The sequence below is a fragment of the Chrysochloris asiatica genome, unplaced genomic scaffold, assembly GCF_000296735.1.
Source record: "Chrysochloris asiatica unplaced genomic scaffold, ChrAsi1.0 scaffold00027, whole genome shotgun sequence".
Taxonomy (NCBI): domain Eukaryota; kingdom Metazoa; phylum Chordata; class Mammalia; order Afrosoricida; family Chrysochloridae; genus Chrysochloris; species Chrysochloris asiatica.
In genome coordinates, this window is record NW_006408545.1 from 16,126,410 (window position 1) to 16,153,113 (window position 26,704).

A 26,704-nucleotide genomic window follows, 5' to 3' on the forward strand; every position below is an offset into this window, starting at 1 on the left:
CATGGTGAAATGAATTCATCGTCCCACCTCCATTTACTGATTACTGTTCTGGACTAAATAGCAAAACCACCTACTGTGTTGCCCAAGACGCAAATCTCAGACTGGAATCTTAGGAACTCTCACCACTGTATCCCTGTTTTATCTCTGTTTTGGTTCTGCTGAGACTACCTTATTACTTTCTCACTAGTCCCTCTACAGCAAAATGTTAGTTTGAGGACTAAGGAGTGTCTGACCCAGTGAAAGTACCCATGGTATTTTCAATCACCTTATGTTGTTAGATGCCATCGAGTTGGTTCTCAATCATAGCAACCCTATGCACAACAGAACAAAACATTGCCTGGTCCTGCGCCAATTTCATAATTGTCATTACACATGAGCCTACTGTTGCTGCCACTGTGCCACTGTATCTCACTGGCGGTCTCCCTTCTTACACTGACCCTCCACTTTACCAAGAAGGATGTCCTCCAGGGGCTATTCCCTCCTGATAATATGTCTGAAGTATGAAAGATGAAGTCTAGCCATTCCGGCTTTTAAGGAGCATTCTGGTTGTACCTCTTCCAACACAGATTCGTTTGTTCTTTTGGCAGTCCATGGTACTTTCAAAATTCTCCTCCAACACCGTAACTTAAATGCATTAATTCTTCTAGTCTTTCTTATTCATTGTCCAACTTTCTCAAGCATATGAACTCACTGAAAATTCCATAGCTTGGGTCAGGCATATCTTATTCCTCAAACTGACATCTGTGCTCTTGAACGTTTGAAAGAGGTCTTGTGCTGCAGATTAGCCTAATGTAATACATACATCATTTGATTTCTTGACTGCTACTTCCATGAGTGTTGATGGTGGATCCAAGCAAAATGTAGTCTTTGACAACTTCAATCTTTTCTCCATTTATCATGATGCTATTTCTTGGTCCAGTAGTAAGGATTTTTGTTTTCTTTACACTGAGGTGCAACCCATACCGAAAGTTATGGTCTTTGATCTTCATCAATAAGTATTTTCAAGTCTTCTTTCAGCAAGCAAGGTTGTATCATCTGTATATCGCAAGTTGTTAATCCTGATGCCACATTCTTCTTCACATAATCCAGCTTCTCTGATTATTTTTTCAGCAGACTGAGTAAGTGTGGTGAAAGAATACAACCCTGGCATACACCTTTCTTGATTTAAAACCATTCAATGTCCCCTTGTTCTCTTAGAAAAACTGCTTCTTAGTCTATGTACAGCTTCCTCATGAGCACAACTAAATGTTCATGATTACTCATTCTCTGCAGTGTTGTCCATAACTTGTTATGATCCACAAAATTGAAAGCCTTTGCATAGTCAATAAAGCACAGGTAAACATTTTTTGGTATTTTCTGCTTTCTGCCAAGATCTACTATCTGACGTCAGCAATGATATCCCTCATTCTACGTACTAGTGTGAATGTGGGTTGAACCTCTGGCAGGTTCCCTGTCGATGTACTGTTGCAGCTATTTATAAATGGTTTTTAATGAAATTTTACTTGCATGTGATATTAATGGTACTGTCCAATGATTTCCACATTCCATTGGTTCATCTCTCTTTGAAATGCACACAAATATGAATTTCTTTCAATTAGTTTTCCAGGTAGCTGCTTTCTAAATTTCTTGGCATAGATGAATGAGTGCCTCCAGTGTTACATCAGTTTGTTGAAAGAGTTCAGTTTGTATTCCAGCAATTCCCAGTGCCTTGTTCTTTGCCAATGCCTTTATTGCACCTTGGACTTCCTCCTTCAGTATCACTGGTTCTTGATCATATGCTTACCTCTTGAAATGGTTGAACATCAACCATTTCCTTTTGGTACAGTGACTCTATGTTCCTTCCATCTTCTTTTGATGTTTTCTGCATCATTCAATATCTTGCCCACAGAATCCTTCAGTACTGCAAGTCAAGGCTTGAATTTATTACTCAATTTTTTCAGCTTGAGAAATGCTGAGCACGTTCTTCCTTTTTGGTTTTCAAACTCTAGGTCTTTGCACATTTCATTATAATAATTGACTTTGTCTGCTTGAGCTGTCCTTTGAAATTTTCAGTTCAGCTCTTTTACCTCTTCATTTCTCCCATTTGCTTCAGCATCTTTGCACTGGAGAGCAAGTGTCAGAGTCTCTTCTGATACCCATTTTGGTCTTTTCCTTCATTCTTCTTATTGACCTTTTGCTTTCTTCCTGTATGATCTTTTTTTTTTTTTTTTAATGTTTTATTGTGAATTATGTGATAGTTTATTTACATGGGAGAACATTAGCTTTACATTCATCCTACCGTATAACATTTCATTGCCATGGTTATAATCCCTCCATGCATCATCAACCAACCAAAGGGTATACAATACAAGCCTGCCTCCGGTCGTCAGCACACAGCCCCTCTCCCTCTCTGGTACTAAAGTCCCCAGCTGCTCCATCTCTCCACATCATTGTCTCTGCCTCCATCTCTGGCATTTGTATGTTTCTCTGGGTAGGGTCCCAAACTCTGCTCTTCTCCCTTGATGGTTCCAGGGACCTCCGCTCCTGGACTGCAAAGTCAATCACTCTCCTCCTTTTGCTACAAAACATCCACCTTTACATTTCCAACCCTCGCAGTCAGTCTTTATAACAATTATTCACCATTGTACCACAAGGGACCTATCCCCATCTCATTTAATTGGCCCCACCCAGATAGATTGGATACTAATCAGTGGAGATTCTACCTTTCTCCATGCCCTCTGGATCTAGGTTCCCTCTTGAAAGCTTGTAAGCCAGTCACTTCTTGCCTTTGTAGCCCCCCATTTGGGTAGCCAATGTCCAAGTTGCCCATCCCTGTCTACTCTGTGTATGGAGGGGGTGGGAATGGTTCTTGCTGTAAGGATTTGTTCCCTCTTTTGAGCCAGTGCATCCATAGGTGTAGATCAAGTTCATCAAACAGTATCCGACGAGTCTTTTTTCCCTCTTCTTTCTTCTAGTTGAGCTCTGTTCATCCAGTTCTGTATGATGTTCTTGATGCCATCAGAACTCTTCTTGTTTTCGGTCCTTAGTGTCTAATGCATCAAATCTGTTCTTGAGATGATCTTTGAATTCAGGTGGGATATATTTCAGGTCATATTTTGGCTCTCATGGACTTGTTTTAACTTTCTTCAGCTTCAGCCTGACTTTGCATATGAGCAAATTGGTGGTGTATTCATTCCACAGTCTGTTTTGGCTGATGATATGGAACTTTTCCAATGTCTCTTCCTACATATGTAGTCAATTTGATTTCTGTGTATTCCATCTGGTGAGGTCTAAGTGTATAGCTGTCTTTTATGTTTTTTTAAAAAAATGTATTTGCAATAAGTCATTGGTCTTGCAAATTATATCATGCAATCTTCAGTATTGTTTCTATGCCTCATATGCATGTGAAAGCTGGACAGTGAATAAGGAAAACCCTAGAAGAATTGATGCATTCGAGTTAAGGTGTTGGAGAAAGAATATTGAAAGAACCATGGGCTGCTAGAAGAACAAACAAATCTGTGATGTAAGAAGTACAGCCAGAATGCTCCTGAAAAGCCATGATGGTTAGGCTGTCTCTCATAATTCAGAAATGTTATCAAGAGGGAAGGAGCTTTGGTAGCGCAGTGGTTACGAATCGGGCTGCTAACCTCAAGGTCAGCAGTTTGAAAATACCAGCTGTTCCGCGGGAGAAAGATGAGGCTTTCTACTCCCGTAAAGATTTGCAGCCTCGGAAACCCTGTGCAGGGTCACTATGAGTTGGAACCGACTCCACAGTACTTAACAACAACAACAACATCAAGAGGGGCCGGTCCCTGGAATAGGATATTATATTTGTTAAGTGGAGAGTCAGCAAAAAAGAGGAAGACCCCCAACAAGATGGATTGGCACAATGGCAGCAGCAAAGGGCTGACATGTAACACCAGTTGTGAGGGGGTACAGGACCGGGCAGTGTTTTGTTCTGCTGTGCAGAGGGTCACTATGACTTGGAATTGACCAATGACACCAAATAACAGTCCATCTGCCTCCAGTTTTTTGTTTGTTTAACCTTTGTTGCTGTTATTGTTGCATGCTGTCGAGACTGTTTCGATTCTTAGAAACCCTGTATAGAGTTTCAGAGGCTGTAAATCTTTGCAGGTACAGAAAGCTTCATCTTTCTCCCATGGAGTGGCTGGTGGACTCAAATCCCGAAACTTGTGGTCCGCAGTCCAATGTTTATCCTATAGAGCCACCATACTCCCCAGTAACAGCTTTGTAATTCACATGCCATAAAAGCCACTCGTTTCAAGCACATGCTTCAATGGATGTTAGTATATTTACAAAGCTGTCCACCCATTACCACCACTGGTATCACCCCAAAAGAAAGTCCCATAATCAGCAACAGTCATTCTTCACTTCCTTCTGTCCTCAGCTCCTGGCAATGACTTTCTGTCTGTATTGTTGTGAAGTGCTGTTGAGCCGACCCATAATAACCCTGTATAGGGTTTCTGAAAAGCAGCTGGTGAACTTGAACTGCCAACTTTGCAGTTCAAATGGCTTTGCAGCCTGGTGCATTAACCCATAGCGCCACACGAGGACTCGTCTGTCTGTATGGATTTGTCTTACTCTGGGCATTTCATGTCAAAGGAATCATACAATACGGGATTTTATGGGACTCGGCCTCACTCCTGCCTTTTCCACCATTACCCTTCACAGTTACTGAATTTTTATAAAAAATGTAACTCCATTGCTCATTGCTTTTTCCTTTAATTATTCTTGAAATTTTAGGGTAGAATTCATTCTCTTGTACTCTAAAGACCCTTCAAAACCTGCCTCCTGTCTATCTCTCAAACCAGTCGAGCTACTTTGTTGTTGTTGGATTGCCATCAAGTCGCTTCTGACTCACAGCGACCCTGTATAGGGTTTCTGAGAAGCAGCTGGTGAGTCTCAACCGCTGACCTAGTGGTCACCTGCCGTCCAGTGTTTGTCCTCCATCGCCACACCAGGAGTCCTGCTAGTCCTTTTATTCCATTCAAACATGAATGTTTCCCAGACAAAGCATACAATGTCAAACCGTCACATGTGGTTTTCTCTGCTTGGTACACCCTTCTCTGTCTTCCTTATCTGTGTAAATGCTACTCACCTCTAAACACTCAGCCTGCCCAAGAAGCACGCTCTGACCCTCACCAGCGATGCGGATGCTTATATCCTGTTTCCATATCATCCATGACCACACTGCACTGCAGCACTGTTTTATCAGTCTCCCCACAAAGCCGTGAGCTACAACTAACTGAGGGTACAGAGTATGCTCCGTTTAATTCTGCAGCACTTAGCACAGTGTCTGCACGAGTGTCAGTAAAGTTCTTGAAATCTGCATTTGTTTCCTGCACACCCAATAACACTCACGAGGCAATCTACAATAAGGAAGTTCAAGACACACCCCTGCTTTTCATAAGAAACAGTAAAAGGCACGGGATCTGCATGAGACTGTGAGGTCCAGCCCCAAAATAAAATGCTCTTCGTAGGAAACGCACAGGCAGAAAAACCCCAAAACATTTAGTTTGTGCGTGTTCCATGACAAAACAAAGATGACGTGCTTGATCACCAATTCCTCATGTTTAAAAGCCACGCCCTTGATTGACTTTTCCTGTAAAAGAAATGATGTTCTAGGAATTATTTCTCATTTTTACAAAGGAACGTAAGCAAATAAGTACATTTAATGAGGATAAATTTGCCAGGGCAAAAAAGTCATGAGAAATTACCTGTAGATAAATCTTCTTGACTCCAGGCACATAATCTGCAATCCGTCCAAAGAGGAGTCGTCCAACTCCTGAAGTGATGCCAATGCACATCAAAACCACCTCCTTGTTACTTTCATCGTTAAATCTTTCATTCACGTATTTCATCTGCAGACCAAAGAGAGAAACCACACTAAATGTTGTAGGAAAACCTGCCAAGTTTTGACACTTTCTACAGATGCTTTTGTTTGTCTGCAGTGATATAAGCTCTCAGTTCTCCAAATGCAAATGTGTATACAATTTGTTGTTTGATCATTTTTCATGAGAATGTATGTGAAGAAAATCTACCATGACTTAGCTTACATAAGAAGAAATGAGAGTTTGTGTGTGATTTACATAAAGGGTTATTCCACATGCTGTATAAGCTACAACAGAGTGAACCATCAGTGTAAGGATGAGAAGAGCCCTTTGAACACACAACACAACCCTGTTCTCTCAACTCCAAGGATCCAGCACATTATCCACTCGCCTGGAAGGCAGGTCTCAAGAGTCAATTCTGCAGTTTTGTTTCCTCTAGGGATACCTGAACCAAACTGACACCCCTAAAATAGACTGTCCTGGGGCTTCAGAATAAGAGCATAAGGTTCTATCAATGAAGTTACCTACTTAGGAGTCTATGGCATTAGAGCAGATTAAGAAACAGAGGCAGTTCAACACTGTGGTTAAAAACTCCTGGAGAATCAGACCTCTCACCAGCCTGATGACCGGGGAGTACGTTCTTACTTTTCCTCGGTTTCCTTGTATGTAAAATGGAGAAAGCTGATCTGAGGATTAAATATATATGCTTGGTACACAGTAATTGTCAGGTGATGGATTTTAGCCTATTTAGAAAATAAAAGCGATCCTTTCCCTCAATGTTATCTACTCAGAACTTCTGAGACTGCAGTCACTGCAACCCAACAACCTGCAGGCCATAAGCAATAATCACGTTACATTGTTTGACTCACCCACAAAACACTGGCAATGTTTGAAGAGATAGTGTGACCAGGCAGGTGTTGATAAAACATGCAGCTCAGTGCCCCAGCCATTCCTTGCTCAGCTCTTCCATTCTCTCAACCATCACCTGTCTGTACTCACAGCAAGGAGAAGGGCATCTGAGCTCCCAGTGTTTTTCTGAGATCACCGAGGAAACAATCAGACTCACTACTCCCTGGACCAAACAGCCTGAATACTGCAAGTCTGTAAGCAAATCTGCCAGCAAACTCAATTGCCTGATGGCTCTTGTGTGGCAACAATAGCACAAGATGGTCTCCCCCTAAGAGACATCTGTTTTGTATTTTGTAGTTTTACGCCCACCATCATATCCCTTTCTACCTTTTCAAAATTAATTCACATTGATTCAGAGTGTTGTTGTTAAGTGCCATAGAGTCAATTCTGACACAAGGCAACCCTAAACAGGGTTTCTGAGTAGCCAACATTGCGGTTCAAACCAAACTTACAGTGCAGCACATTAACTCACAGCGTTACACCAAGACTCCTGATTCAGAATGGTTGGTTGGTTGTTATGTGCCATGAAATCGGTTCCAACTCATGGCAACCCTGTACAGGGTTTCTGAAGCTGTAAATCTTTACGGGAGCAGAAAGCCTCATCTTTCTCCCACGGAACAGCTGGTAGCTTCGAACTGCTGACGTTGCAGTTTGCAGCCCGATTCATAACCACTATGCTACCAGAGCTCCTTCCTGATTCAGAACAATCCTCCTAAAATATGGTTTTAATTTCATCAATTTCTTATTCAAGTTGCCCACTCCTTAGCTTGTATTTAGAACCTTCAATAATCTATTCTCTGGTAGCGTAGTGGTTACAAATCTGGCTGCGAGCTACAAGGTCAGCAGTTCGAAACTACCAGCTGTTCCGCGGGAGAAAGATGAGGCTTTCTGCTCCTGTAAAGATTTATAGCCTCGGAAACTCTATGCAGGCTCGCTATGAGTCGGAACCGACTCCACAGCACATAACAACAACAATCGGTCATTGTGTCTTTATCACATATTGATCCCTGGCTCCGAGGTAAAAAACACAAATATCAACAGGATCCAGGACCCAGGCAAATAACACAAACATAAACAAGGGAAGCCGACTTGCTGGAGAGAAAGGACATATTCTCAAGGGAGCAGTTACTACTACTCAGCCTCAGATGGTAACTGCCATGTAGAAGTATCAGTGTTGCCAAGTCTACCACCACCCCCGTTTCATTTTAAGAAGTCAGAAATCTGGGTTCTTAAACTAAATTTAATTAAAGCTGGCACGGAACCTGAATTTAGAACACAATGTGTCTGCAAATGGCATTAGGGCAGCTTTGATCTCAGCCCTAATCCCTGTGGCCCAGCAGGACAGGTTTATTATTCAGTGTCCCTAAAGCAACAACATTCTCACCTCCTGCTGCCTCTTCTATCTTCCGGGACTTTCTAACTCCTACAAGGAGTTCTGGTAGCGTAGTGGTTATGAATTGGGCTGTGAACCTTAAGGTGAGCAATTCGAAACTACCAGCTGTTTCGCAGCAGAAAGATGAGGCTTTCTGCTCCTGTAAAGATTTACAGCCTAGGGAAACCCTGTACAGGGTCACTATGAGTCAGTTCTGACTCCACAGCACATAACCACCACCAATTCATTCACTAAAATCCTGCTGAAATCCCACATTTTCTATGACCGTTCCCTTGATTACCCCAGCCTTACATCTTCTTGTTAACTGTTGAAGATTTGGCACTTACAATCATCCTAGCTCCCTCCCTCCCTCTTTCTCTTCACATCCAATGTTGTTGTTAAGTGCCTTCAAGTTAATTCCGACCCATAGCGACCCTGTATAGGGTTTCCAAGGAGCAGCTGGTTAGCTTGAACCAGCGACCTTGCAGTCTGGCGCATTAACCCACAGTGCCACACCAGGAAAACCTCACATCCAATAGTTCCATAAAATCCCGATGATTCTTTCTACCTCCTAAATCTTTCTCAGACACTTTTTCAGTTCACATCCCCCAGTGTTTTAGTATGGTTCTTATCTCTCCTCCGCTGGCTCATGATACCATTATTGACTGAGCACCCACTCCTAAATCTCTCCCCTGTAAACTATACTTCCTGAGACCTTCAGATTAATAACCTTCAGAGTGAATCTCCAGCACATAAAGCTTTCCTTCCCGATGTGACACTTCCCCTCCAGCGTAGCAACCAGCCACATGCCAGCTGCCAAGCACTTGAAACGTGGCGAGTACAAATTGCCTGGTGTGGCGCTGCGGGTTAATGCGCTGGACTGCAAAGTTTATTTAATTGCAAAGTCGGCAGTTCAAGCCCTCCAGTCGCTCCTCATTAACCCTATACAGGGCCTCTAAGGGTTGACTCGACGGAACGTCACAACAACATAAGTGTAAAGTATACCATGTACTTAGAAGATCAGGTGGGGTTAAAAAAGAATGCAAAATATTAATAGTTTCTGGTGTGGTGCTGTAGGATAAGCACTGGGCTGTTAACCACAAGGCTGGCAGTTCAAACTTTCCAGCTGCTCCTCGGGAACCCTATACAGGGACTTGATTCAACAGTATTTAACAATAAACAATTTTATTCCATGTTGAAATAACAATACTTTGGTTATATTGAGATCATGTATTACTAAAACAAATTTCCTTTGTTCCTTTTTAATTTTTTAATAAAGCTTCGGCTACTAGAAAATGTAAAGCTACATCTGTGGCTCCCATTATATTCCTACTGAACAAAGTTGGTCTAAGAAATACACTTTCAGCTGCAAAGACTAGACCGATTATTGATGAGGGTGACCCCTAAATGGTTTATTCCTCCAGCACCTTATCTCTCTCCCACCAAGTGCAATTAGACAAAGTCAAAAAAGGTGAATTCCAACTCAATTCTGAAAACAAAAACAACCCCACATTTATGACCTAAATGAAAACAGGTGAAATATGATTGTGTATTCACTGGCTTTATTTGACATTCGAATTCAGGCTATTATATTAATCCACTTGGGGAAGCATCTTCAAGATCTATTATAACGTTTTAAGAGATATTCTTTAATATTCATAAAAGATTGAACTTACAAGTGATTCTTTCAATGACACTAAGAACACCTGCCTGCCAAATTGCCATTAACCTCTGTCAGTTTTGTTCCCCCCCCCCCAATTTGCTTTGTAATCCTTTTAAGTGGTGGTGGTGGGTAGGTGCCATGGAGTCGGCTCCGACCCATAGCGACCCTTGTACAGGATTTCCGAGGCTATACATCTTTACTGGAGCAGAAAGCCTCATCTTTCTCCCACGGAACGGCTGGTAGTTTCAAACTGCCGACCTTGAGGTTAGCAGCCCAATTCATAACCACTACGCTACCAGAGCTCCTTAATCCTTAGAAGCAGTAACATGAAATGTCTGTTATATTCCACTGGACCTTTCTGAAAAGGGGTTCAAATTGATTTGATAAATTCAAATGACACAAGTGGAAACGTCATTTTTCGATGATAAAGAGCACTTGATGATTTTGTGTTGCTGTTTTTAAATGAGGCAAGACTTCAGCTTTTGCCCACCCCCCTACCACACCCACAGCTAGCTAGCTGTAAAATAAAATTGTTTCTTTGGTAAGTGAATTTGGGGGTAGGGGAGCCAAGTCTTTCCATTTAATTTCTAAGAATATATCCATATATTCTTTACAAACATTTTAAGAGCAGCTCCAAACTTAAAAGACCACTCTGCTAAATATGTGTTTTTAAAAAGTAAACTCAAACAACAGAGGCTGGCCCCTTTAAAAATTAGATGTCAGTTGGAAGGGGACTAGAAAGAGTGGAGATGTGGGAGGCTGGGCATGAGGGTCCCGCTGGGTCAGCTGTGCAGAGTTTCACCAATCCTGCCCATCTTTCATCCTCTGGAGCCGGGCACACACCTTAGTCTTTAGCAGGAAGCATAAATATAGGACAAAACTGTTCTTCCTCATAAACAGTTTTATGAGTAAGGACATGAAAATGTTGAACACTTCATAGTCATCTAACTTAAATTTTAAACCAATACAAAGCTCATACTTCTGGCCACTGTTTGCATTGGGGATAACAATTTTTATTTATTTTTATTTTTTGTAAAGCAGTAGTTTATGAAGTAGACTTTATCTGAATAAATAATTGCCTGTAGAGTAGAAATTCATCCTTTTTTTTTTTTTATGGTCTTAAAATTTTGTTTAAGCCAAAAGTCACAACTTTAGGTGAATAAGAAATCTTTGCTGACGAGCAGTTTTGCACATTCCTGAAAATCTTTGTGCCATCGTTCAAGCAACTCCAACTTTTACCGACCACAGAAACCATTTCTGGATTGTGTGAAACTCTTATTTACTGCTGTTTTCTTATCCAAAGAGAAGAAAACAATCTTTGGATAACAAAAAACAAAAGTCTCATCACCCAAAACACTTCTCATTTTATATCCTTGGGTGTAAGGGAACAAACACACGGCAAACTAGCTCAGTTTCTCTTTTCTCCTAACGGTTCCAGCTTCAAGTCAACAGTGGCAAAGCCTTCCTCCAGGAAAAATGACCAGCCAACTGAAGCCCCCCACCACTAGAACCAAGAGGCTCATATGGTACTTACCACAGCAGGGAGTACAGCTGGAAACCAGTGGTCATCTCACTGGATTTGCCTCAGAAATGGCTTCTCTCCTCTCTGCCTCTCCCCAGGGGAGCTGCAGTGCCAGACACTGGAAACTTCTTCCACTGAAAAGAAGTCTTCCAGTTCTCAGATAGTAAGCCATGAAGGAATCGAAATGAGTGATCATGGTACAAAACCAACTCCAATATACCTGATGTAGGGGAATTTTAGAAGCTCAAACTTTGCCTCACCCATGGTTTCACAATAGAAAACCCAATGGAAAGAGAACCCAAGTTATTCTATTGACAGACGCCTTTGAAGCCCAGTGGTGGGATACATCTGCAAAGCTAGGCTGTCCTTGGTCAAAAAGATCTAATAATTGCCTCCTGTACTGTTTACTATGTCTAAGTTGTTCACTTAGGCAATTACCACGGACTCAGTGCTACCTGTTCTATTCTCCTACCCACCCCCTTTCCGTTTTAAGGGATGAGAACTTTTTGTTTGATGGTTCTTGTTTTGTTTTGCATTTCTGATTTCAATTCCTACAGGTAGATACCTAGGAATGAAACTGCTGGGTGTCATATGGTAATCCTATGCTTAACTTTTTGAGGAGCTGCCAAACTCTTTTCCACAGCAGCTTCACTGCTCAATGTCTTTTTATAGGTTTTATGTAATTTATTATATAAAGAAAGTGCTAAAACATTGATACATATGAGCAAAACTAGATGTCTTTGGGGACTCCAGGAGTCTCTTAGAGCTGACTTCTGAGGTGGCCTCACAGTGACAGCTAACTGAAGTGTCAAAGATGATATTAAGCTCTTTTATTTGCTGTCTGACCAACGCCATCATGGGTGGCATGCATGCTCCCAGGAAGGGCCTGTCCCAGTCAGCTCTGCCCTACCGCTGCAGCGCCCCCACCTGGCTGAAGTGGACGTCCAACGACGTGAAGGAGCAGATCTACAAACTAGCCAAGAAGGACCTGGTGTGATCCTGAGAGATCCTCGTGGCGTGGCACAAGTATGTTTTGTGATCGGCAAGAAAATCCTAAGAATCCTTAAGTCCAAAGGACTTGCTCCTGATCTTCCTGAGGATCTCCACCATTTGATTAAAAAAGCTGGTGCTGTTCGCAAGCATCTTGAAAGGAACAGAAAGAAGAAGGATGCCAAGTTCCGACTCATTCTGATTGCGAGCAGAATTCACCGGCTTGGCACCCTACTATAAAACAAAGAGAGTCCTCCCCTCCCAATTGGAAATACGGATCATCCGCAGCATCTGCCCTGGTTGCATAAATTTGTCTATGTACTTGAGCAATAAAACCATTGTTTAACTAAAAAAAAAAAAAAAAAACAAAACGACATTAAGGAGGCCAGGAAAGCCTGGTGATGATGACATGTAGACAGTGGGATTACAGGAACTACACCTGTCTTTGCAAAACAAAGCAAAAAGAAAAATTATATGCACGTATAAACAAGGGGACCTCAAGGAAAGCCCATTATCTTTTGATTACATTTTCCCACAACATGCCCCCAGGTACCTGTAGCTATGCCTCACCCACTGTGGTTGCAAGTACTGTGCTCTTTGGGAGATTAAAAGATCCCTGACACACAGTCCCTATCTGCTCTTCTTTGTCATACTGTTGATTCCCTGACCCTCGGTCCCTCTTCTTCAGATACTAATTCACCAAACTAAAAAGGAGGTGGGTGGACAGCAAGCCTGAGGCACACTCATTTTGTCTCTAAAAGAACAAATGTTTTAGGGGGAGAGACTGTTTCTTTTATGTTCACATGGTGCTTCCCTAAGCAGGGTAATAAACACTACATAATGTTTTCACTGACAGTGGAGTCTGAACTGATTTCTACAGCTTTCCACTAGGAATACTGAGTGCAGAACTTATTTACTTGCTATCCACTCCAGAGATTAGCAGCTTTCGCTTGTTACACTTCTTTTGCATTGCAGCTTAATTTCTAAGAAGATATTTATCTAAACATTTGAAGAGCAGTTCTAAACTCTCAAAGACCATTCTGCTTAAATACGTATTTTTAAAGGGTAAGCTCAAAGAACAGAGAATGGCCCCTTTAAAACTTAGATGTAGGTTTGAAAGGGAATAGAAAGCCTGCCAGAGTGGTTAATGAATAATCTCAGAATTTATTGCAAATCAAAACTTTACACTACCCTTTGACTTCCACAGAAGTCCTGGGTGTGCAGTGGTTAAAGCACTTGGCCATTCACTGAAAGGTGTGAACCCCCGAGCTTGCTCCATGGGAGAACGAAGTGGCAGTCTGCCATAGTAAAGATTTCAGCACTATGGGGCAGGGCAGTTCGCCTCTCCTGTAGGGTCACTGGAAGCCAGAATCAACTCCACCGCAATAGATTTGGTTTGGTTGACTTCAAAGCAGGAAAAGGAAAAAAATCTCAAAAATCTTCTAAATGGGATGAGAGGGCTTGTTTTTTTCCTTTCTTTTTAAAACAAATGTGCTCTTTCTCTGTTTTTGCTGGAAGAGAAGAGGCAGTGAATTAAGACAGCAGGCGTTCCCTTAAGAAGTTGTGCATGAGTGAGTCAAGGGAGTTGATGTGGGTAGAAGAAGCTAGCTCCACAGATTTGGGTACATAAGCTTAAGTCTTTTACATGAACGCCCATTGAAACAGGGCTTCATGGCCATTGATATAAATATTAATGAGGCTGAATGACTAGTACAGAAAAAACAGGTAGAACCTTTTTTCTGCCAAAATTTTTAACATCAATCATGGGCCATACAAAATTATCAAATTAAAAATTAGCCTGTTGTATTTGGTCAAACAGTTCATTAACTCATCCCTAATGTGATGGCTAAGGAGCTCTGGTAGTGTAGTGGCTATGAGTAGGGCTGCTAATCTCATGGTCAGCAGTTCGAAACTACCAGTGGTTCTGTGGGTGAAAGATGAAGCTTTCTGCTCCTGTAAAGATTTACAGCCTCATGCAGGGTCACTATGAGTCGGAACCAACTCCACGGCACATAACCATCACCACCACCACCAATGTGATGGCTGGAACTGTGATTGCAGGGCCAGACCAAATTATTTCTTGGGCCCTATACGGCCTGTGGGCCATTCGTTCCCCATCCCTGGACTAGAACACAGTGTTAACTATTAAATTTGGTCAGCTATAACCAGAAGATGGAACCACTAAAGGATGTGTTTGAAGGGAAAACATGCACATTTCCTTTTTGCATCAATCAGGGATGCTATTCAAAATTCTTTGTCTGCCAATATGTTAAAGGTCTGACCTCTTTATGCATCTAATAAGATACTTTTGTTGGGACTAAACTCTCGGTGCAGGTATCTGATGTCTCCTCAACAACTGACCAGCTGGAGAGCAGACCTTTGTTCTAACAGGGGTCTATGATACATGGGTAGTGTGCTATGTTTGTTTTTCGAAAAGGCTGATCTTTCCATTTCATTAAGATGGATTTCCATGTAACACATGGCACAGTTACAACATGAAAAAAATCGGGACTGAGAAATAAGGGGAACATTTCCAGAATACAGATTATTTAACATCATTATTTAGTCATCACAGGGAAGAAGAAGAAATGACAAGAAGGAAAGATAGCTGAAAGTTCCAAATAACCTTGGTCTAACCTCTGGTAACGTAGTGGTTACGAATTGGCCTATGAACTGCAAGGTCAGCAGTTTGAAACTACCAGCTGTTCCATGGGAGAAAGATGAGGCTTTCTGCTCCCATAAAGATTTACAGCCTTGGAAACCCTGCACAGGGTCACTATGAATCGGAACCAACTCCACGGGACATAAGGACAACAACAAATTTGAAAGGATATATCGGAGTACTAGTGTGGTACTGTGGGTTAATGTACTGGACTGCAAAGTGAGTTTGAATTGAAAGTCAGTGGTTCAGGCTTACCAGCCACTCCTCAGAAACCCTATACAGGGTCCCTAAACCAGACAGCAACAATTTTCAAAGCATTCTAACTAATGTTCTTTAAAACTTTTTCATCTCCACCCCTTTTAAAGTAATTTCCCTCAAATTAAGCAAAAAGTAAAATTCATTTTTGAGATAGCATTATTTAAACTACATCAAGATCTGGTAAAATGTTCTCCAAGATTTATCAATCCAAACCAATTTGGATTAAGATACCAGTGCAACTAATGCTGAATTTTAGAAATTTAAGATAGACTTCACCTTAACAAAAAATGTATCACTGGGAATTTTATGTAAATTGAAACTATTTAGTGACCTTGACAATAATTTCTACATACCAATTTTGCTATTGCTGTTAAATGCCATTGGTCAGCGCCGACTCACAGTGACTCTGTACAAAAGAATGAAACACTGCCCAGTCCAATGCCAAGCTTCAAAATCATTCCTCTGTTTACGTACATTGTTGCAGTCACTCTTGTCAACCATATCATTGCAGGTTTTCTTCTTTCTCATTGAACCTCTACTTTTGCGAGCACGATGTTCTTCTTCAGGGACTGGTACCTACCGATAGCATGTCCAAAGTACAAGAGGTGAAGTCTCGATGTCCTCACTTTTAAAAAGCATTTTAGCTGTACTTACTTCCAGGATAGATTTATTCGTTCTTCTGGCAGGCCATAGTATATTTAATAGTCTCCACCAACAACATAATTCAATGGGATCAATTCTTCAGTCTTCCTTATTCACTGTCCAGTTTTCACATGCCTATGAGGCAACTGATAATCCCATGGTTTAGGTCAGGCATACTATAGTCTTCAAAGTGACATATTTACGTTTTAACATTTTACAGAGGTTGTTTCCATCAGATTTGCTCAGTGTACTACATCATGTGATTGCTTGACTTCCATGGGCAGATTGTGGATCCCAATAAAGTTAAATCCTTGACAACTTCAAACCTTTCTCCGCTTCTTGTGATGCTGCTTATTGGTTCATTGTGAAGATTTTAAGTCGAGGTAGAATCCATATGGATCATAATCAGTAAGTACTTCAAGTCCTCTTCACTTTCAGCATGTAAAGCTAGCATCTGCCTATCACAGGTTGTTAATGAGTCTTCCTACAATCCTGATGCCACAGTCGTCCCTATGTAGTCCAGTTTCTTGGATTATTTGCTCAGTATATACAGTTTGAATATACACCCCTGATTTTAAACCACACAGTATCCCCTGTTCTGTTAAAATGACTGCCTTTTGATCTAGGTTCATGTTCCACATGAGCACAATTAAATGCTCTGAAATTCCCATCGTTCAAGCTGTTACTCATAAAGACAGGTGAATGTCTTTGCATAGTCAGTGAAATTCCTTTCTGAACAATGAAACGGTTTACCCCATTGCTTTATTTAAATTAGGAGACCTCATGGCACAGGTTAAGCATTGGACGGCTCACCACAAAGTCAGCAGTTCAAACTCACTAGTCACTCCGTGAGAGAACGATGAGGCTGTCTGCTCCTGTAAAGATTTATTGTCTCAGAGACCCTGAGGAACAGTTCTACTTTGTCCTATCGCGTTGCTATGAGGCATAATTGACTTGGTGACATGGATTTGGTTATGCAGTACGTTTGTCATTTAAATTTATATTCATTCCACCTAAATTCAAATGTGAATCTGAATAATTTCCTTCTTGGAGTCTCTTTGTGTCATATGAGATTCACCACTCCCTCAAAATCTCAGTGTCTGGCTCATTTGGATGAAGACAATGGACTTTACGACAGCGGCTGTCTGCGAGGGAGTCAGGTCGCCTCTGTTCTGCTGTCCTGGCTCAGCCACAGCCTGCCTGCATGTCCGACTGACACTTCAAGGAGCGCTGTGAACACACACACTGGTCCCAAAGGCTCTGCAGATGTAGACCCCTGCTTGTGACTCCTCTTGAGGAATGGTTTGCATTTGTTAAAATGAAAAAGAAGGAAAGGAATGTCCTTTTAAATTTACTCGTGGACTGATCTGTTCATAAAGTCACCTATCAGCTAATTGTGCAAATAAACAGATAAGAGTCTAATCAATAATTGAATTGTATGAATTTGAAAAAGTTGTTTACGATGTACAAAAAAGGCTAGTTGCTTAAACTTGAAAAATTTAAGATAAGCTTCATCTGAAAATTGGGATTGTTAGCTGCCCTCGAACCAGCCTGACTCACAACAGCTGTGTATGAGGTGAACTGACCAGGAACTGAGCCTGGGGCACCAACAGGAAGAGTGTACATTCTACCACTGAGATACCACTGTCTCCATCATCATTAAAACAACAACAACAAACAAACAAATCCCAAACTTGCTGCCATTAGGTGGATTCTGAACCACAACAACCCTACAGGACAGAGCAGAACTGCCCCACAGGATTTCCAAGACTGCAGATCTCTGTGGAAGCTGACTGCCACATCTGTCTCCTGAAAATGGCTGGTGGGTTTGAACCCCAACCTCTCCTTCAGCAGCCAAGCACTTAACCAGTTGCCACCATGACTCCTTCATCTTAAAATACCAACCAACCAAACCCACCAAAGCTACTGCCACCGAGTCGATTCTGACTCACTGCTGCCCTGTGTAGAGTTTCCAAGACTATACATCTTTATGGGAATAGACAGCCTCATCTGGCTCCCAAGTCGTAGTTGATGAGTTTGAACTGTCGACCTTCTAGCTAACAGTCTAGTGCCTAACCCACAGCACCAGCAGGGCTCCTTTCATCTTAAAATAGAAAGGGATAACTTCAGAAAGTACTGTTTAAATCACTGTTTGGAGGTAAATTGAGACTTAAAGGAGTTACATAATTTCCACATTCTGCAGGGTCATCTTTTGAATGGCATTAAGATTGGGCAATTCTGACCCCAGAATTCAGAGTGGACCCAGAGGTCTCAAAAGCTGGAACAAGGAGACACTTAGCAGAGAAGAGCAGCTAATGTTCAAGGAGCAACAGGAAGATAAGACGTTTCCTCAGAACACGAAATGAAGAAAGGATGGAAAGGACCAGTCAGAAACTGAAATGTTCCTGAGGCAGCTCCCAAGAAGCAGCAGATAAAAGGAAACCATGGTCATTCACATAAACTGAGATGATAATGGTTAAGTAGGGACAAGGACATTTGATTTCTGTGGAGAACATCTGTTTTCTAAACTTTACCACATTACAATGATTCATAAACTTAAATCCTGCACGCCTGGGTTGTCTATTAGCTGCTTGCTGGACCCTCAGCAGGTAGCCATTCTTCTGGAAGAAGGTGGGGGTGCAATTTCTCCTTAGCAGGACTCATCCTGTACCTCAGTCTCAACTTTCACGTCTTTAGATTCTACACATTGAAACTAATCTAGATAAGCATGAAATCAATGTTATTTCTATCATTTAAGCTTATAGTATGTGACCCGAGAAAGACTTTTAACTTCCTAAATTGTTTGCCTACAAGTAGAAATAAACCTGTTTTCACCTCCAGAGGTTATATATTAAAGATCTAAGAAAAAAAATAACTTGAAGAATATAAACCACCATTTGAATGAAGTCGTCATGAGTAGGGAAATTAGTCTTTCAATGACTCAACCAGTTTATAACCTCAATCTGAAACCAGCCAAGAAATATTTACTAAGTGCAAGGTTGACAGTTCAAACTAACCAACCGTTCCTCGAAAACTCTACACAGGGTCATTATGAGTAGGAAGATGACTTGATGGCACTTCACCACCACCACAAGGCATATGCTAAGGGACTGATGACAGCAATGAAGGAGAGGCTAAACCTCACCTCTGTGGAAAATCCAGTCAGCCTTACCTGCTTCTTCTTTTTCATATCCTGAGGGTTAGGACAAGTGTCATACAAAACACCCTAGTGTATTTTATAGTCTACAGTCTTCACACCGCCTTTCCCATACTTACATCAAATACATTATACAGCATCATGGCCTAACAAAAAGACACTACGACTGCTTTTTCATTAGTGTAAAATGTAAGTTACAATGAGATACTTTAAAAATATTGGTAGATTTCTTTCTCCCCCACAAATATGAAAATCTTTTTGAATTTGGGGCCTAGATCCTCAGGAAAACTTTCAGGCCTGAAAAAAAACATAAAACAGTTCTAAACTCTATTGATGTACAATCTATAAATACTTTTATCTGGCTAACTAAATCTAATTTTAAAAAATATTTTATTCTTATATAATTTGGGGCCTACTGTGGCACTGTAAGATAGGTACTGAATTGCTGCTAACCATAAGGCTGGAGTTCAAAGCCACCAGCAGCTCCTTGGAAACCCTATATTGGGTGGCTGTGAGTTGGAACTGACTTGATGGCACTTAACAACAACAAATACAAATACAGTTTGGAATACATGACAAACTTACTCTGCCTTACAAAAAGCAGCTTTTCTGTTTTATTTACAAATGAGCAAATTTCTGTGTTTCTTATGTATTACTTATTCCCTCTATTAAGTTCTACATTGGTTTATTATGTTTTCCTTGTCGTGGTGAGGAACTTAAAAAAAAACAACAACTTGCTTGTTTTGATTAGAGTATTCTGTAAATGTTTAATTTCACTATCAGTGAATCACAAGTTATTCAAAAAGTAAATCTTCTCGCTCACCTCAAGTAGGAGAATGCTGGTGATTACTGCCTAAGTCACAAAACTCATAAATGCGCAAATATTCACCAACCTGAGCAGTCAGATGACAGCAGAGGCTGGAAACTGGAGGGAAATAAATGCAAAGAAAAGCAGAGACAACATGGGAAAATCTGAAAAAAGTGAGGACAAACTGAAGGACAGAAGATGTCCAGTCCATCACTTAATAACCACACCAGAACCGAGTAATCGTAGCAGATTATTGTTGTTAATTATTGTTGTTATTAAATGCCGTGGAGTCGATTCCGACTCATAGCGACCCTGTACAGGGTTTCTGAGGCTGTAAATCTTTACAGGAGCAGAAAGCCTCATCTTTCTCCCGCAGAACCGCTACTAGTTTCGAACTGCTGACCTGCGGTTCACAGCCCAATTCATAACCATTACGTTACCAGAGCTCCTTCAAAGAGGTTTTACTTGGAGCAAAGTTGTGCTCTAAGTGTCATGACTGATATTTAATTATATTCATTCAAAAGTATAATCATTTTCAGCTGTTTTTTATTTAACACCCACACTCTAAGGAAGACCTAGGCTGGAGCTCCAGCAGCACTGTGCATCAGCCTTGCACCCCTACACAACTGTCCACCACTCCCAGTCACATTCCTCGCTTGCTAATGGGAAACACTGGCGAGGCCAACCTACCTTGAAGAAAGAGAATGTTGCTGAGATCTTCCTATACACTAAAATGCTAATGAAAATACGTAAATCAAAAACAGAAAAGGTGGACAATCAAAAAGGCTCACACTTATTTAAAGGAAACTTGTGGTGAAAGGCTGACCCTGGTGTGGCTTTAAGGAGTGGGCATACAGTCTTATCCTGCTCTCTGAAGCCTGGGCACAGCCCTTCTTCTGGCCATGTGAGTTTATGAGGTAATCAGCTCACCTGGCATGGAAGCAGAGATGAATGGATTGCATAATGGCACATGGTGCTGATTTTGTACATCCAAATTGGTAGGCACTGTCTTCTCAATAGGGGACCCTGAGCTTCTCTCCGTCCTAGTGGTGGTGGTGTTAAGTGCCATCAAGTTAGTTGCAACTCACAGCGACCCTAGATGGGGTTTCTGAGGAGCTGTTGGTAGATCTGAACTGCCGACCTTGTGGTTCGCCATCCAGTGCTTACCCTATAGCGCCACACCAGGAGTCCAGTGTGTGAGGAGAGGCTGTAAACCTTGATTGGAATGGAGTGGAGGGAAAGAGCTAGAAGGATATGATCAGGATGGGAATCAGGGAAAAGCAAGGCAAACCAATGGGCATGGTACGTGGGAACTCACGCCCCAAGAACGTGAGCCTGGGAACTTTTTGGGTCTGGACGATTCTCCCCACAACAGGAATGAGATGGCCTGTTTCCCTTTCAACTTTTTAATTAATTCTCAGAGTTAGTGTCTACAAGGGGTTCTCAAAAAAAAAAAAAGAAAGTTCCAGAACATGGAGATAAGATTAAACTAACAGAAATCTATGCTCTCCACCCCAAAAGCCACCAGGAAAGTGTAGCACAAAAGCCAATGCCCTGGCCTCACAAAGGGGTGATTATTCAAATTAAGAACTCTATTTCTATTTATCCTTGTTGTTGTTGTTAAGTGCCTTCCATTCCGACCCATAGCAACCCTTTACAGGGTTTCCAAGGAACCTCTGGTGGGTTTGAACTGCTGACCTTGTGGTTCACAACTAATTCCGTGTTGTCCTACAGTGCCACACCAGGAATCCATTTATCCTATAGTACAACAATTTTCTAGCTGAAATAAAAATTATGAAAGTACACTTACTTCATCAGCTAATTTAGATTACTCAAGTTTGAAGAAACTTTATTTTGATATTAATCCAAGGATTGTAGGGACAAGCAAGCATCCATGTTACAGTTAAATTTTGAAATTATCTAAAAGTTAACTATATTTTATCAAATAAAACCTGAGATATTTAAGAACAAAACAAAACAAAAAAACCTGGTGAACTGTACACATTAAGAGGTTAAGCATAGAAGAACAGCTTCCTAGTACCCTAAACGCTTCAGGGCCCTTCCAGGAAACTTAAATGATCTCTCAATGGCCTCAGAGAGTTTGCACATGGCTCCAAAATTCAAACAACTTTTTCCATTTTCATGTAATAGTTTTTACGTTAATAAAATATAGATCTGAATATAATGTCCATTTGTCTGTTTTTGTTTTTCTATGTTTTAGGAGTCCTAGTGTGGCATTGTGGGTTAATGAGCTGGAACTCAAAGTCGGTTTGAACCACAGGGTCGACAGTTCAAGCTCACTAGCCGCTTCCTGGAAACCCTATATAGGGTCGCTGTGGGTCGGAACTGACTTAATGGTACTTAACAACAACATGGTTAAGGCGCTCTGGTAGCATAGTGGATTATGAGCTGAGCTAACTGCAAGGTCAGCAGTTCAAATCTACCAGCTGCTCCACAGGAGAAAAATAAGGCTTTCTGCTCCTCTTTGGTGCTGTGGGTTCATGCACTGGCTTGCAAGGATGGTTTGAACCACAAGGTCAGCAGTTCAAGCACACTAGCTGCTCCTCAGAAACCCTATACAGGGTCACTATGAGTCGGAATCAACTCCATGGCACATCACCACCACCGCCACGCTTAGTATGTGATGCTATGGATAGCACTGGGCTGCTAACTGCAAGGTGGTCGGTTCAAACCCACCAGCTGCTCTTGGAAACCCTATATACTTTGAGGGTTTCCAAGAGCAGTTGGTGCTTTGAGTCTGCACCAAGTTGACAACACAACAATAACAACACTATTAGTGTGGCTGCAACAAATAGAACTGAATAATAAAGCTACCTATGTTCCATGCCCTGCTCATTAGATGTTGCAAAACACAGCTCTGTGCTTCCTCCGTTTTCTCATATTCACAGTGTCCTAGACATCAAGGTGAGTGTAGGGAGACTGGAAATAAAGTTTATTATGCCCTCCCATTCACATTCCAGCAGAATAGCTAGGACAGGTCAGCACTGGTTCTGCTTTTAGTTCTGAGAGAGCAGAAGTGTCCAGGCCCAATTGGCTGAAAAGAGGTAGCACACATTTCTGAAGTGGCTTGATGAAGGGACAATAGACCCCTTCAAAAAAAATGCCTGGGGCTTAGAATCTGAGGCTCGTTTTCAAATGCTGACTTTGAGCAAAACTCAATGAGGAATCCTGAGCAAGCATAGCCTCTCAGAGTTGTTTCCTTAGTTATAAATAAGTAGTTAGCGATTGCATTTACCACTGTTACATGAGATTTGGTGAAAATGTTTGACCCAGGATAGATTTCTGACGAGCGTCACTGGACACTCCCTCTGTGAGAGCCACAAGGAGAACATGCATGTGGTTCATATTTCCATGGCTGAGTGTTCTGAGCTCTGGCCACCATGAGAAGGGAGTGCCCTTGGCTAGGACGGTCTAACAGTATTGACCCATGGCCGCACTGGACGTTACTCAAAGTTATAAAGTATCTCTTTTATAACTACTGGAATCTTTGACTCATATTTCTAGTTTAAAAATAAATGACAACTTGTTTTTATCCCAATTACAACTGGCCTTAGAGACCACTTAATTGCCTTGTCAGCAGGCAAGTGAGTATACCTTTAATCACACCATCAGTTAAATGGAATCTTCCCTACAGGGCAAAGTATTTATTTTTTCTCAAGAACTGTCCATTACTATGTGCTGCAAACCCAACACATCTATATCTTATCAGAGTTTTTAAAACAGGCTAATAAACATGTGTTTTATGGATTTTAAAGCACGGTTCTGTTCTCTTCTCTCTGACAGTGTATCTCAAGTTTAAAATCCAAAACTTGACCCAAATATGTGTTCTAGAATCAAAGTACACAGCACTAAAGCAGATTTTCAAGGTTAGCAGTAGCAGAGAAATACGAAAGTCCTTCACACTAACCCATCCTCCTCATATTTAGGATGGAGCATTTGATGCCACTGGGCAATCGCATCTCCACTGGCTGCTTAGGCATTTACCAGCCACCTGGCTAGCGTGCCGTGCTCAGTGCTCTACCGAAGGTGTGCAGACGTGAGGCCTGAGCTATGACTCCAGCGTCCTATTTTCATACACATCACCAGAGCTTCCTTGAGATTTTTGGGAGCTACACCGGAGGGCAGAAACCAACTGGCTGGCTTTCTTTGTTAACGGGGATGGCTACCAAGAGTTACTAGTTCCTCCTTCCATATACTTTTTATAATAGCGGAAGCGATACAGCGATCTCTTCTATTTACCAAGTTAGAGTTTCAACATATGCAAATAAAGCTGTGGATCAAAACAAAACCCATCAACTCTCCCCACCATTAATGGTAGGTTATTTGAGTATGCTTAGGTTTATTGAGTTTGAGTTTAATTTTAAGTATTTAAGACTATGAATACCATATCCTAAAAGTATGCAATGTAAAAAGTCACTATAGCATCAAAAACAGAATTACAAAAAAATTAAGTGATGGAAAAGCGATGACTATTGCTTGCATAGTATGACTTCGGACTTACTAACAATAGATTAAGTCACTTGACAAATCTTTTTGTACCCACTGTGCATGAGGCAGTATATTAGATGTTTAGAATCCATCATTACCCTGTTATTGGTGCTGTTGTCTGCTGTCAAGTTGATTCTAACTCACAGCAACTATGTAAAGAGTTTTCAAAGAGTTTTGGGTTCTGAGTTTGAACTGCATAGCTTTCAGTGAGCAGTTCAGTGCTTATGTTACAGCCTCACACCAGAACTCCATCATTGCCCTTGTTGTTGTTAAGTGCCCCTGAGTATGTTCCGACTCATAGTGATCTTGTGGTTAGCAGTCCAGTGCTTATCCCACAGTTCCACATTCGAGTCCATCATTACCCTTTGGTGGTGGTGTGCCATGGAATCAGTTCTGACTCATAGCGACTCTGTAAAAGGTTTCCAAGATTATAAATCTTTATGGGAGCAGAAAGTCTCATCTTTCTCCCACTGAGTAGCTGGTAGTTTCAAACTGCTGACTTTGCAGTTAGTAGCCCGAACTGTAACCCACTATGCTACCAAAGCTCTGTTATTACCCTAGTGGATCATAACAAATAAGATATATTCCATAATTTACTTGTTATGAGTATTGCTTATTAGCATAGTGGTAACGAATCAGGCTGCAAACCGCAAGGCAGCAGTTCGAAACTACCAGCTGCTCCGCGGGAGAAAGATGAGGCTTTCTGCTCCCGTAAAGAATTACAGCCTCGGAAACCCTGTACAGGGTCACTATGAGTCGGAACCGACTCCACAGCACATAACAACAACATCTAGAATATGAGATCATTACCCTGGTGGATCTTATATTCTAGCAGAGGTATGTACCTAGATACTATGTAATAATCGTAACAATTATGGAATATGTCAGAAGGTATGAAGTGGCATGAAAAAAAAAGACAAAGAGCAGCATGAGTGTGCTGCGGAGTGGGGGTGGGTGGTGGGATTTCAGTTTTAACCAGGTAGTTAGGGTAAGCCTCATCAAGAAGGTGAACAGCTCAGAGGCCAGTGTGGCTAGAACAGAGTGAGAAGGGAAGGAGGTAGGAGATGAGATCAGAAAGGAAGGAGAGGCCAAATCATGGAGGGCCTTGTGAGCCACGGTAAGAACATTAGTTTTTTCTTTGAGAGAAATAGAGTGCAACTGAACAGATTTCAACTGAACGACTTATGATTTGAAAGAATGCTTGTGGTTTGTGTGTTAAGAAGAGACTCTGGGGGCAGGGGAGGAAGCAGGGCATCCAATTAGGAGGCTAGTGCAGAGATGAAGATGGTCTGGTCTAAAGTGTCAGTATCAGAGTGTTGAAAAGTGCTCAGATCCTGGGTATCTTTGAAGGTACCACCAGGATTTCTAACTAGATTGGGAGCACAGATAGAAGAGCCTGGGCCAACCCCATGGTTCCTGGACTGAAAGGATGGAATGATCATCTCCTGGATGAAGAGGGCTGGGGGCAGAGCAAGCTGGAGGTGTAGGATCAGGAATTCACAACTGGACATAATGAGTCTGAAACATCTGGCTGTCACCTAGTGGAGATACTGAGTCCACAGCTGGATATACAAATCTAGTGGGGAGCTCAGGAAGAGGTATGGGCTAGAAATATTAATTTAGAGTCATTTACATATATGTGAAGTTTAAACCAGGAATCTGAATGAAGTTAGCAGTGAAATGAATAATAGATCAAGGATCTATTTAGGGCTCTGATATTCTAAAGGCCAGAGGAGAAAAGAACGAGTCAGCAAAGACAAAGAGAAGGCGCCACCAAGAAGTAGGAAGAAAATCACGAGTATTATGCTCCTAATCGGGTTGCGAACCTCAAGATCAGCAGTTCGAACTACCAGCAGTTCTGCGGGAAAAAGATGAGGCGGTCTGCTCCGTAAAGATTTACAGCCTCGGAAACCCTGTACAGGGTCGCTATGGGTCTAAAGTGCTATGGGTCTAAAGCGACTCAATAGCACTTAACAACAAGCTAAGTGGAGGGGGATGGGGAGAACTGGTTAAGAAAGAGCCATAAAAGCCAACCCTCAGGCAAAAGGGGCAATAAAAAAACCAGAAGCAGCTACTATAAAGGGTTGTTTAGATAATTAGGCCTGACTTAAATCCATCTGGAAAACATTTACTTTTAAAAATGAAGAAGCACAAGTAGCTAGGCTAGAGATTATTGGACAGCTTGCAGGAGGCAATGAGTCCATGGGTGGTGGTTAACAGTTACGCGCTCACCTACTAGCTGAAGTGTTGGCAGCTGGAACTCACCCACAGGAGCCTTGGAAGACAGGCCTGACAAGCTGCTTCCGAAGGTTTGTTGTTGTTGTTAGGAACCATCAAGTCAGTACAGCGACCTTATGCAAAGCAGAATGAAGCACTGCCCG

General features: G+C 41.7%; 1 protein-coding gene and 1 pseudogene across 1 annotated transcript in view; one reads left to right on the top strand and one right to left on the bottom strand.

Annotated features, from left to right (window-relative positions):
• SLC16A10 (solute carrier family 16 (aromatic amino acid transporter), member 10) overlaps window positions 1–26,704 on the bottom strand; it is a 146,415-nt gene that overhangs the window by 16,094 nt on the left and 103,617 nt on the right. The window contains exon 4 of the mRNA XM_006839927.1: window positions 5,718–5,861. Within this exon, the coding sequence (XP_006839990.1) occupies window positions 5,718–5,861 (144 nt within the window). The remainder of the gene's footprint in view (window positions 1–5,717; window positions 5,862–26,704) is intronic.
• Window positions 12,154–12,595, top strand: LOC102831440 (annotated as a pseudogene).